Source organism: Magnolia sinica, chromosome 7 (genome assembly GCF_029962835.1).
Source record: "Magnolia sinica isolate HGM2019 chromosome 7, MsV1, whole genome shotgun sequence".
In the NCBI taxonomy this organism is placed as follows: Eukaryota; Viridiplantae; Streptophyta; class Magnoliopsida; order Magnoliales; family Magnoliaceae; genus Magnolia; species Magnolia sinica.
The window spans coordinates 28797485-28811190 of record NC_080579.1 but is presented as its reverse complement, the minus strand read 5'-3'; the positions used below and the strand labels follow the sequence as shown (position 1 = coordinate 28811190).

General features: G+C 41.5%; 1 protein-coding gene across 1 annotated transcript in view; it reads right to left on the bottom strand.

The window, feature by feature from the left end:
• The window catches only part of LOC131250615 (uncharacterized), a 33521-nt gene extending 21552 nt beyond the window's left edge, over positions 1 to 11969 (bottom strand). The window contains exon 1 of the mRNA XM_058250900.1: positions 11824 to 11969. Coding sequence (XP_058106883.1) covers positions 11824 to 11969 — 146 coding nt within the window. The remainder of the gene's footprint in view (positions 1 to 11823) is intronic.
• Positions 11970 to 13706: the final 1737 nt, after the last annotated feature.

Here is a 13706-nt window from a genome sequence, read left to right as displayed (position 1 = left end):
TTTGAGATCGGTGAATAAAACTTTATCACCAGTCATATGCCTTGAGCATCCACTGTCTAGGTACCACTTTGAATGGCTTGTTGCTTTGAAAGCGATGTGAGCAACCAAGTAGGCAACTTTAGGAACCCATTTTAGAACTGTTTTGAGTTTAGGAGTATAGTTGGTCTTCTTCTGACTGATGTTGTAAGAAAGACCTACTGAGTTAGATTTTAAGAGCTCCTTGAGTAAATCTACTATCTTTTCAGCAAGAGGGTTTCGGTTCTGATTTTTAAAATTGTCATGGCTACTTTTAGGTTTTTGAAAAGTTTTTGTATTTTTAGAAAAACTTTGATAAATACTTTTCCCTTTTGAGTTTGAGGACTCTCCTTTTACAAACTTGGGAGGAATATACTTTTGATTAGGAGTTGTATTCTTATTATAGTCTAATCCGGATCGATCGCCACTTTTTCTTGATCTGGATAATAGTTTTTTTAACTTTGGATCCCCTTGGGCATACCTCCATGTATCCTTTAAACTCAGAAGAGAAGATACTTCATTTTTAAGTATCTCATTTTCAGATTTCAGATTTTCAATCAGTGAGGTTTTGAATTCTAAATCGCATTTTGATTTTTCAAAACAAACTGAAATTTGGGATTTTTCTAAAACAAGTGATTCAAAACATTCTTTGAGTTTAAAAAACTTTTCTTTTTGAAGTTTAAGTTTGACAGCAATTTTACAACTTTCCTTGTATAGGGCATTGTAAGCATCTTGAATATCATCTTCATTTTCATAATCACTGTTCAGATTTTCTTCACTAGTCGAATCATCATGATCTGAAAAGGTGAATTTGGCTAGTGTCATAAGGGCTCTAACTTCACTGCCCGACTCAGTTTCAGAATCTTCTAATTTAGAAGAAGCTTCAGAATCAGATGATTCATCCTAAGTAGCCAACATTCCCTTTCTTTTTGTTTTGTCCTTTTTAGGACATTTGTTTGCTAAGTGCCGATACTCTTGGCAGTTATAACATTGACTATCTTTCAAAGATTTCTAACTTTTAGATCTAGGTTTAAATCTTTTCTTATCATTTGATTTTTGAAAATCTACCCTTTTCTTACTTTTGAAAATCTTGTAAAATTTCTTCGCTAAAAGAGCCATATCATCTTCAGAATTTTCTAAATTCGAGTTTTCTTGAGAAATACCTTTAGAAGATTTAAGTGCAATGGATTTACTTTTATGAGCTTTAAAGTTTAACTCATAGGTTTGTAAAGAACCAACTAGTTTTTCTACCCTCATATTATCCGTATCACGAAGTTCCTGGATTGCGGTTACCTTAGAGTTGAACCGTTTAAGAAGTGAGCGTAGTATCTTTGCACACACTTTACTTTCTGGGATTTTATCGCCAAGACCCCACATTGAGTTTATAATGTCATTTAATCTTGTGTAAAAGTCCATAAACATTTCATTTTCCTCCATATGAATTTCTTCAAATTTAGTTGTGAGGAGTTGGACTTTAGATTTTTTGACAATTGTAGTACCCTCATGTGTCATTTCTAATATATCCCAAGCTTGCTTTGCAGTATCACAGGATATGATTCTTTTGAACTCATCCAGTGATAGTGCGTAAGTGATTGCATTTAGTGCTTTTGCATTGGCACTACTTTCATTTTTCTGAAGGGTGGTCCATGAGAAATATGGTGTTACTTTCATTGATTTTGAACCATCAATACCAGTCACTTCAGTGGTAGGTGGATTCCAATTAGTCACTGTGGCTTGCCATACACTCTCATCCATTGATTTGAGGAAGATTCTCATCCTGGCTTTCCAATAGGCATAGTTGGAGCCATCAAAGGGTGGAGGCCTAGTGACTGGTAGGCTATCAAAATTTAACATATTTTATATAGCTGAGATCATTAGCTCAGGAATTAAATCCAAATAAAAGCAATAAGAGCAAGCTATTATGCTCTTATACCACTTGAAATGGCGAAGCTATATGTCCTAGAGGGGGGTGAATAGGACTATGCCAAATTAAAAATAAATACATCATAATATGAAATAAAGAATAGATAGCAATCACAGAATAGGAATGGAAAGTGACCTAAAATAGAGAAATGGAAACACAAATTGTTCTAAGGACAACCTTACATCAAAAACCAAAGTTTATGGTAGGACAACCTTATTTCTAGAACAAATAGAGATACTGAAGCTCAACGTAATAATAAAGAGATAACAAAAATATAATGCTGAAATGTAAATCTAACTTATTACAACATTCCCCACTGTGCTTGAAATGTAAAATTTACAACATTCACATCTACACATACATTCCACAATTCTGAATGATAAAAGATAGGAAATATAAATCACACATCCACAACATAAAGAATTATAGTGGTTCGCCTGTGTGTTCACCAACTGTTAAACAACAGCCACACAGAATGCTACTCCACTCCTAATATCCTCACATAGGGGATATTAGCATTCACTATCAAATAGGTTTTCACAGGTTCACCCAAAACCTTCTCAATTGTGTATTTTTCAAAGGGCTTACACAATTCAAAAGCCCTCACTTCTGAGTTTTCTGGCTCTCCTCAGATAACCAATGACTTTGAGATTTTCTAGCTTAACCTCAAACAAAACCAAACAATGTAAATTACACAAATTGTAAAATACCTAATATTCTCCTTTGTTGTAGCAGCCCAGAAGAACCAAGTCGGAGTAGAGATTTGAATGTCAAAGTTCAATGTCCAATACTCACTTTATAATGGTTCTAAGTTCTAATAGATTTTAAATTAAAACAAAAGGGCTAACTCTGATTGATTTTGATTCCAGAAAAAGGAAAACAACAATTCCTCTTTTTAGATTAGATTGGAATGCAAGAAACAAAATCAATTAAGAAAGTTAAAGAATAAGAATATTAAATATGCACACTTAGCTTATATGGAGCACCGACTTATCTCTCAGAAGACCGAATTAATTTAACTTAAAGTTCCAGTTTTATTCTGAGATTCGTGCTCTATTTATAGGTGAGAAAATCACACCTTCGACTAGTCTAAGGACCTCTACGACTGTTCGAAGAACCAATAGATTTTAAAAAATTCGGGCGCGATAAGATTTGGCAATTTTACGACTGGTCGTAAGTGGTCTACGACTGGTCGTGGGTCTCCTACAACTAGTCGTAGGCTCTCACGACTGGTCGAAGCAGGTCGATTTCCAGCGCCGTACATTGAGTCATAGGTCTACGACTAGTCGAAGATGCAGTCGACACTATTCCTACGACTGGTCAATCAGTCCCTAGGACTAGTTGAAGCCTAACAGAAAATTTTTAATTTTTGTAACAAACTTACGACTGATCCAGGAATTTCTTAGACAGGTCGAAGCAGTGTTAGGACTAGTCGAACAAAGTCCAAGACTAGTCTTAGAACAGACCAAACTCACTTATAGAAAACATATGAATTATGTATCTAAAATGACCTACTCTAAAGGTCAACGTAAGGTTAGTCATACCTCAATAGTGAAGTAAGGACATTGAAACTTTAGAAACAAGTGACCTTTGAAAGTAATGGAGTTTGAAGTCTTGATGGAACTCAATCTTGAAAGCTTCTTGAGATCTTGAGGTAGAACTTGAATGCATCTTAAGATCTTGATAACAAACTCACTTTCTCGAGTCTTGACTTGTGAACAGTGCTTGTCACCCTAAGTTGATCATGAGTAGAGCATTGTTCTTCACAGATGCAAGCTTCATAACATTATCTTTGGTACCACAAATTTGACAACACAATGGGATATAAACTATGGCACTTACAGTAACTTACTAACCCTCGACACTCGAGGTGAGCCTATAAGTAGATGATACTAATAAAGAATTGCACAAACTTGATTAACCAACCGTATGAAGCCAACTAATCCACTTGATCACTTAAACCTCAAGTATATCCTCGTGAAATTTTCTTTTAGGGCCCAAATCTAACTGACCCATCAATGACTAATCAAGACAACTGTAATTAAATTAAAGATCTACCTAAAGCAGAGCCAGCTATGGCCCAGATCTTAACTAATGGACCAACCTATTTACTCCTTTAGCCTAAGAACCAGCAGTTTAGAGTGATCATGACTGCATCACCATTTTTGCTAATTTCGAATAAGCCACCTGTGAACTTAGTTAATCTAGACACTAATAACTACGTCCAAGAAATCTCCCTACCCAATTCAATTGAAATATGCCCTGATTAGCCGAACGAGCTCCAGATCGCTCATTAGTGGCCCACTAGTTCCAAAACTATGGAATAATGTTCATCTAACTGGGCTTGACGTCTACCGCGGGTGGCGAATCAAGATAATACCTAGAACTGCACAACTTGGGCTATAAGCCAAGTGTTTGAAACGCGCGAATCCCCTAAGCTGAAATCTAAAAACCTAAGTGAAATAGACCTTCCCCTCTTTCACAAACTTATGGTTTTTTTACCATTAGATCTCAACCAAACTCAGAGCATGACTTAAGGATATTTCCCTTCTCATATCCGTATAACTGTGGCCCTGATCGATCATTGACGACCATCCATCATAAATAAGGCCTCCTTGGCTAATCGGGTCATCGATTTATTGCTAAATTCGAACCAACCACTCATCCGACAATGAGGCACCCGCCCTATGACACAAATGGGTCAGGGGGCCACTAGAATGGCCTTAGGGATCAAAATTCAGCCCACTAGGGGCATGTATGTTAGGAAAAGGAACCTCAGGGCCATTTAGACATAAAAACTAGACTATATAAACCTAAAATTTCACTCTCCCACACCCATCTGAATTTCTAATTTTAAGGGAGTAAGAGAGAGGGGAGAAGAGAAGGAGAGAGCTCCTTGAGGGGCTGATTTGGGGAAAATCCTCCCTTATTGCTGCCCACAATGGAGCCCTCAACCATGCCACCATAGAAGCGGTCCACCAGCTATAAAAAGGTAAATCAGCCTAGTTCCTTCTAAATTTTAGGTGTCTTAAGCCTTGCGTGCATTCTAACATGCAAATTCTATCAGCACAGGGCTCTGATACACCAACATGGGGAACCAACATCTTAGGAGTGGCTCCACAAACCATCAAACCATTCCTAGGTGTGGACCATTATCCTTAGGTGACCAATTATCGAACCTATGTTGAAATTAATGATTGTCTGTGTGAAGTTGCTATGCATGTTGATTAGTAAGAAATTCGTTGGTAGTTACTTCTCTTTAAAATTGCCTAACCATGTTTAGATTAGCTAATGTTTGCTTCCATGCTAGATTAGGCCAAGATAATGCATTGATGTTCTTCTTTACTTCAATTTCCATTATATGAAATTGATTTTGATGAATCCCCAAATTTGTGACGATTTGGGGGTAATGAGCCTGCATGTCGTTAATATGTTTTGATAGGGTTGAATGCCTATGTTTATTGATATGCATGCCTGAATTTTTTGTAACCAAGAGTAGTTTATGATCTCCTGTATAATGTTAAATAATTAAATCCTTTTTTGGGTTAGCCAACGAAACTACAAGACCCGTACGGGCAACCTAACTGGATGGGCTGCCCAACCACCAATCTGAACAATTTAAGTCAAATATGGATAGTCGGCAGTAGTTGGACTACATGAGATGCTCGCACCCAAAGCTGGGTATTCTGCAATTCACCTAAATTGAACAGCTGGGCCCACTAACTGACCAACCATGTATGTTAACCATGTATGATCGTACCTGTTTGAACTTGAGACACCCTACGCACATGTAGCGTCCACTGGTAACTACTATGATGTGATCCACAAGTCTCGGCAGTTGGGCATGGTGGAATGTGATACTATGCTCGATTTGTCGTCCTACGCTGGGGTGACGAGCCTCCCCATAGTGACCGTGAGCAATCCAGGGTACAAACCCGCCTCGTGAGCCGAGCATGGTGGAATGGGACACTATGCTCGAGCTGTCAGCCTACGTTAGGGTGATGAACCTCCCCATAGTGATCGCAAGTAAGCCTACCTTACAAGCCACCTTTCATATGCATTTTCTGAGAGTAACGAACCCAAACGGATCAAGGATCACAGGCACAAGGCCACCACGGTCGGCCTCATGATTGGGTTAGGGCATTGACTTCGTTATGGTGTCCTAATTTCCCCAAAACTGTTGGATGAAGGATTGTAATTAAAGACTTGGCTAATATATTCTCTATCACATCGCATTAGTTAAGTTGGTGACTCAGTAGTCGAGGTCTCATTGAGGGAGTGTTGGGCATTTCGAACGTAAGATGGTGTCGCTTGAGGGAGTGTTAGATGGTGAGGACATGCATCATATCATAATAACATGCATACACATTAACAAGAGTAGCTAGGAACTGTGTTTGATATTTTTCATTAATTGCACCTATGGAATTGATAACTTGTGTAAGTTATGGCTAATAGAACCCATTGAGTTGATCACTCACTCCCACTCTGGGACGGTGTTTTAAAACACTAACCAGGCAATTTCGTAGATGTAGGTAGTAGGAATCCGATGTGTTGAAGGCTCACACAGACTCAGAGGAGTCCTCGTACTTCCAGTAGCTGGATATGCCAATGTAGGACACTTTCAATATGTCAATGAGATTCTTAAGTTGATATATTTTACATTTTTGAAACTGTATATACTGTTCAGTTGTAGTCCCATACTCAGAATAAACATATTTTACTTGATGGTCAATTTACTTGCATTAAAATTTACGTTTATTCTAAAGTACTTCGCATAGTCTAATTTAATTCCATGAATTGCTCAAATGCCAAGTGAAACGAACTATAGAACCCCACTTCCGTAAAGTATAAGTCATAGCCGGGATACCGAGAGTCGAGTATCTACTCGGTCCTCGAAATCTGGGGCGTTACAAGTGGTATTAAAGCATGGTTTTGAATTAAATTTGGTCGTGGGCTATGGACTCGACATAACGTAGTCGCTAAGGTGGATGGGAGCACTAAAACCTAGCGACACTGAAACCCTAGGACCGAACCCCTAACTATTTCGAGTGGTCGGGTCTTAGTTTAGAATTTGGACATAGAAGAGACTTAAACCAAGAGAGAGTGGTTGTGGTAATGCTATGGACGGGGCCTTGGAACACTAGGAGGTGTTTTAGTCCACACTCAAAACTCACAAATTCAGTATCGCAATCCAGTGTAGTGGGTTTGGGTGACTAAAGTAGCTCGTTCTACCCCAAAACCACATTTCAGTTTACAAGTTATGACCATTTTAAGTTCTGACAGTCCATATCATCCCCGCTTCAGATCGGGACGTTTTCTAACCCACCTAGATCATTGGATGGGCAAAATGGAGTTGGAATAGGAAATAAGGGGACGTGTAGAGTCAAAAAAACCTAGGTTCGCCACAAACCGGTACCCCTAAGCCCAAATGGCCAACTGTCAGATTGGTGTATCCCTGTTAGTACTCAAGCTTTGTGGAGCCCTCCTACAGTTGTGGGCCCCCTTTTCTTGCCCTTTCTAGCACTTAAACCCCCAAAACCCTTCTTTTTAATCCATTCCAACTAGAGGTGTACATGAACAGAGCTAGCTCGGTTAGCTCGCTCAACTCGACTCGAAAAAGCTCGATTTAACTCAGTTTGAAGCTGAGTTTGAGCCGAGTCGAGCTGATTTTTTGAGCTCAAAAATGAGTTCAGGCCGAGTTCGAGCTGGACCTAGCTCAACTCGACTCGGATCGAACTCGACTCGAATCGAACTCAGATCGAACCAGGTCAGTGACTCGGTTACCATGATATTGATGTTGCTCACCAAGTGTTTGATGGAATGAATTAAAGAAGTGTGGCTGGTGGCAAGGAAGGTATGTATATGAAAACAACACCCTTTTTTTCTTAATTTTTATGTTGCTTAGAAGGTGTTTGATAAAATACCTGTAAAACCATTGCTGCTGTCTCACGTGCGAACTGCTAGCCGAAAACTGAAACAGTGTCTTGAGCCACTCACGTGCGAACTGCAGCAGAACCATATGATTTGGTCACACGTATGGGATTATTGGCCATAAATTAATCATGATTAGGCCACAAAGACAATTTGGCTAATTTATGCTTAGGCCGAACGTGGGTCGTAGGGCGAGGCGACCAAGCACTATTTGGCGACTATCCATACGAGCCATGTACCACCCGAGGGAGGGCCAAAATTTTTGAAATTTTGGTAGGCCATGGGCCTCACTGGCTTGAAGTGCGATGCGGACGTTAGGCTCAGACGATGCCCGAAAATAGGTAAACCACACCATCCAACCAACACTTGCAAATCGCGAGTCGCTAGGCCCAAAGGTGTGAAATTTGAAAATTAAACCAATTGGCAATGTATCTTGAGTCAGTTAATCTTGGCATTTCAGCCGACGGATCTCTTCTAAATTTGCAATGAAGGCTAGAAATATTTCCCAGCCCTTGCTCACAAAATCTACCATTGATCATGAATCGGACTGCCGTGGTAAAACCTTACGTCTGTTTGCTGTCAAACTTCACCCGACCCTTTATCAGGCCATGGGGCAACTTATCCATGAATTGGATGGGCCAGGGGCCCATCAGGGTAGCCTCAATAATAAAAAAGGGGCCCACAAGGCCATTTGAGGGATTTGCTAAAAGATAGGGCCAACTAGAATAATTTCAGGGTATATATCCATACCCTCTCTCTCATTTGCTGAAATCCACCAATTAAAACCTGAGGAGAGAGAGAGAGAGAGAGAGAGAGAGAGAGAGAGAGAGAGAGAGAGAGTGGAGTGAGGGTGTTTGGCATTGGTGCTTGGGGACCGCATTTTCCCTACACCCGCACCCTTGCAATCTCGCAAGCTCCGATCCTATCACCATAGAATCAAACCACCCCCTATCTAAGGTGAGAATTAAGCCTTTAGCCGCCTTTTTCCTAAAAATTAGCCACATGCATGCATCTCACCACCATTTTCTTGCAACGCAGGGGCCCGACACGTCCAGCTTGCGAACCCGGTTACGCTAGGTCGATCTCAGCGACTTCTAATCAATAATAGGTGCAGACCATTACTTTTAGATGGCCGATCATCGTGCCTAGCATAGGTTTAGTAAACGTGTGTGTTGCATTGTCGTTGCATTGCCATTGCATGTTGCTAAAATTTCTTGGATTGCATAAATGGGTCCATAGGCTAGGGATTTCCCAAATCTATGGGAAGGGGGTTTGATCCCCTAATACTCCTAATGTTTAGATTGTTGATTACATGACTCTGTAGGGTATGGACATTTAATCTTCCCCAAATGTCGCTAATTATTGGTTGAATTACTGTTACATGTCAAACATGATATGAGTGAAAACATGCAATGTTGTCAATTTGCTGATTTGTTGAATTACTTGCATTGATTCTCAATATATAACTGCATTACATGATCCATGTTGACTAATGAGTGACCGAAATATTATGCATTGGTGCTTGGCTATCCTTATGTTTGTTTATGTTGGAACATGTTGAATAGGATTCGTATAGTTCAGCTGAATTTGGTGTATTGCTGTCCATGTACTTAAATTACTGATTCATTCTTGTTTTGTATAACTTATTCCTGAAATTGATGATATGTGCTGTTTACTAGTGCATAAACCCTTATGGACTAGCCGATTAACTGAATCACTTGGGAAACTTTCTGTTGGATGGCCCAATTAGTTAAGCCGTGAATCGGTGGCTATAGTTGGACTACACGAGACACCGTTCTTGAGCCATTTAGTTTATGGTGTGACTTATGGGGGCATATTGACTCACCATCAGCCATCCTTGTGTGTTAACCATGATCTCACGCCTATGTAGGAACCCGAGATACCCCGAGACCTTTGCGCCCACTATTAATTATAATATTCGGCCCACAAGACTCATGAGTCAGGGATGGTGGTATGGGACACTATGCCCGTGCTGTCGGCCTACGTTGGGGTGACGAGTCTCCCCGTAGTGACCAATGAGCACCAAGACTCGTGAGCCGAGGATGGTGGTATGGGACACTGTGCCCGCACTGTCGGCCTATGATGGGGTGACGACCTCCCCATAGTGACTGCGAGTTGGACTTGAAAGTCCTAATTGACTTCGTATGAGCTTAAGAGCTATGGGATTATCGAACCCACGAGGGCTAAGGATCGTGAGAGCCAATCGGGCAGGACCTTGAACCATGTGATCAAGTTAGGGCAATGTTTTACTAAGGGTATTATGTTTCCCCAATTGCTTGATGAATGAACCTAATTAATGAACTCGGCTAACTTGATCCATAACATTGCATTGCTTACTTTAGCAATTAGGGAGTTAAGGTCGCAATGAGGGAGTGTTGGTCATTCGCGATCATTAGACGTTGTCACTCGAAGGAGTGTTGGTGGAAAGAGGCATGCATTATATCATGAGCCATGCATTTCATTAACAAGAGTATTTAGGAATCTAGAATGTATGCTGTTTGTTAAATCTATTCTATATATGATATTTGTGCTGTCTATTGCTAATGATACCACAGAGTTGATCACTCACTCCCGCTTTAGGACGGTGTTCCAAAACACCAATCAGACTCTGATATAGATGTAGGAACCTTGGAGCGAGACGCATTGGACTATGTCAGTGTGGATGATGACGAGGAGTTAGCGTACTTCCAGATGTTTGACGGACCTTATTAGCACAATGGATGATCTCGAGCCTGGGCTAGGGCCCAACTTTCTTTATGAGAGGCGAGAGGATGGGACTAAGTCCCTAATGAATATTTATTTCTTAAGATTATAAGGTTTTTATGCTGGTTCATAACTTTATTAGTAGCACTTGGAATGTCGATGGTTTATATTTAAGTTTTCGATGATTAGTTACCTTATGCTGATTTAATCTTTCTTTGACTTCTTGATATCTGCATTTACATGTATATGAGGCCTATTACGGTACGTGGCACTTGGATTTCAGGGCGTTACAAACTTCGTATCAGAGCAATAGTTTGGATTAAATCAGGCCTAGGGTGACGGACCTATCACGACGCACTGTGACTTAGGAAGGGAGCGATTGAACTTAGAGATGACATTAGGATCCCAAGGGTTTGCTGACTGGCAAAAATGAGTCCTGGAGGCTAGATAAGGACTTGCAATTAGAGTTCCTAAATCATGAGAAGTGATTTAAGTCACCTCTGACAAAAAATAATGAACCAAGTTGACTCGACTTTAGTACATTAGGACTTTAGTACATAATGAACAAAGTAACTAGCGAGGCCAAAACGGCCTAACCGTTTGAACTTCATAGTTCAAACTAAACATAGATTCTCTCCAATTTTAGTCCTAACTAGGAAAAGAAGCTTCCAAATAACCTAGACGATTCTAAGTCTATCTAGGTCATCAGTTGACAGATTTCAAATCTAGAACGGATCCAGAAGACGTGAAAAAACACCCTTTAGATCGCGATGGGTGGACTCGACCTATCGGGGACCCAACGGACACATTTAGAGGGACCCGAGGGTCCCACTTGCATTAACGAAACACCTAGAGGACATGGCCACCGCCAAAATGTCAAGAGGACGGCGACGGCACCGCAAGTTCGGTGGTGTGCCGCCGTTGGTCCGATTAAGTGGGGTCCCTCCCACGTGTGGGATCCCCTATACATGCCCCTTTTACCCCTTTTAACCCTAAAACCCTTATTTCCCTTACTTCTCACCCTTCAACTCACTCCTAAACCTCTCTTCACTCCTAAATCTTCATTTCTAAACTTCTTGGTCCTACCTCCTTCTTACAAACTCCATTTCTAACCCATTCTAAGCCTAGGCCATTCCAATCCTTCTTGCATTCTCCTAATCCCACTCCATTTGAGCACAAAAGCCTTTCTTCTAAGATCCCATAACTCCCCTTTCCCTCAAATCTATTACCATCCCAAGCTTTCACACCCCATGGCTTTCTTTGAGGTGGTGACCTCCATTTTCTCCATTTTCATGCTTCTCTCACTCATGGCGAAGAAGCGGGCGACTTCCGAGGAAGCCAGACCGAGCCGAGAGAGGAGATCGAAGAAGAACATCAATACCGGTGTGGGTTCGAGCATTGAGAGGAGGTCCAAGCGAGACTTGGCCCTCAAATTCCGCTAGAAAGGGTCGTGCCGATGGACATCGAGTACAGTAGGTTCCGACGCCATAAGATAGTCTTTGAGGCCCACGTAAATGAGAAGATGTTTGGCGAACACCCATTGCTGGACCACCTTCTCGAGAGTGGATGGGGGTCTAATGTTCGAGGGAAAATCCCACGCCAGGGAGGAACTAGTGCGAACCTTCCACAGACGTATACAGAGGCCCTCTCTTAACCCTTTGGAATTTTATATTTCCGTGGGCAGGCAGGAGGCTCAAATCAACATTGACATCATTGCATATATTCTCAGAGTGGAACGGTGTCATTCATGCTAGTGAGACTAATCTCACTGATAGGTGGGAGAGAGACCACCGGATGCACCACTTGTGCGGTCGACTGGTGGAATGGAGATGAGAAAATAGCCTCAGACTGATGAGTATGACCTCCTACTATCATCTACTCCATCACATATGCTTGTACAACGTGTATCCGAGGTTGAGCAACCGTACAGAGTGCACTAGATTCATAGTGGACTTCCTTTACCGAGTAGGACAAGGGGAGAAAGTTTACCTGCCTACCCTTATGTTGACCCAGATAGTGCGGGCAGTGTAATCTATTCGACAGAACCAGTCCCTCCCGTTTAGGCGACTAATCTGCAAGATTTCCCAAACTTATGGGTAGAGACTGCATGTGAACCACCTTGCCTTGATTCGAATGATTGATGAGAAAACTCTAAATAATATGAAGATGGGCCCCAAGCAACGCTAGGCCTGACTTGAGGAGCTTAGGGACGAGATAGAAGAAGAAGAGACTAAAGAGGAAGAGGAGAGTGAGCCCGAAGAGGAAGAAAGTGAGGCCCAAAACACTGACTAAGAGCCTCCCACCGCCTGTAGCGGGTGCCAGAGTTAGGATGCACTCGACTCTTGCCTCCCCAAAATTGAGGATAACCAGGAGAGCATAAGGAAGAAGCTGAAAAAGATGTCTCGTACGCTGAAGGAACTCATGTGCTGCATGCAGGATAAGGGAGCACCTCCACCTTCACCTGAGTCAGAAGATTACGAGAGTGATGACGTAGATGTTTTCATCCCTGTCTTTTTTGTAATGGCCATGGATAGGCCTAGTTTGGTGGTTTTAGGAAGTAGTCATAGAAGTTTTCTGGTTAATGGATAATCATGCATTTTTCGTCATTGTACATGTAATGCCCTAGCATATGGAACAGTGACAATTTTGCTTAATGAAATCCATGAGGTTGCCTTTATTTGAGTAATGCATTGGAATATTTGGAGAATTGATGACACCCGTGTGATATTGCTTTGAATTTTGGTGTGTATTATATGTCGTGTCCATGGATATCTTTGTATCTAAACAATGTAGAATTTACCTTCTAGGGCAATGAGACCCCAAGGCGATAGCCTTCTCATTTGCCTAGCTTTGGGCTAGAGAGACGAGCGTGGACGAAATGCCCCAAATGAGCCACAAGGTAGCTAGGACGGAGCCAGTCAACCCGACATAGAAGATGATATGCCAGGTCAACTCCCAGGGGCTCCATTCACTCAAGGCAAGACCTCTTCACACCACACAGCCCCAACTGGGGGTACAATGGAGCAGATGTTGCACGTCATGCAGCAACAGCAACAGTCATTGCACACCTTGGTAGGAGTCGTGGCCCACCATATGAGCATGTCGTCGCCTG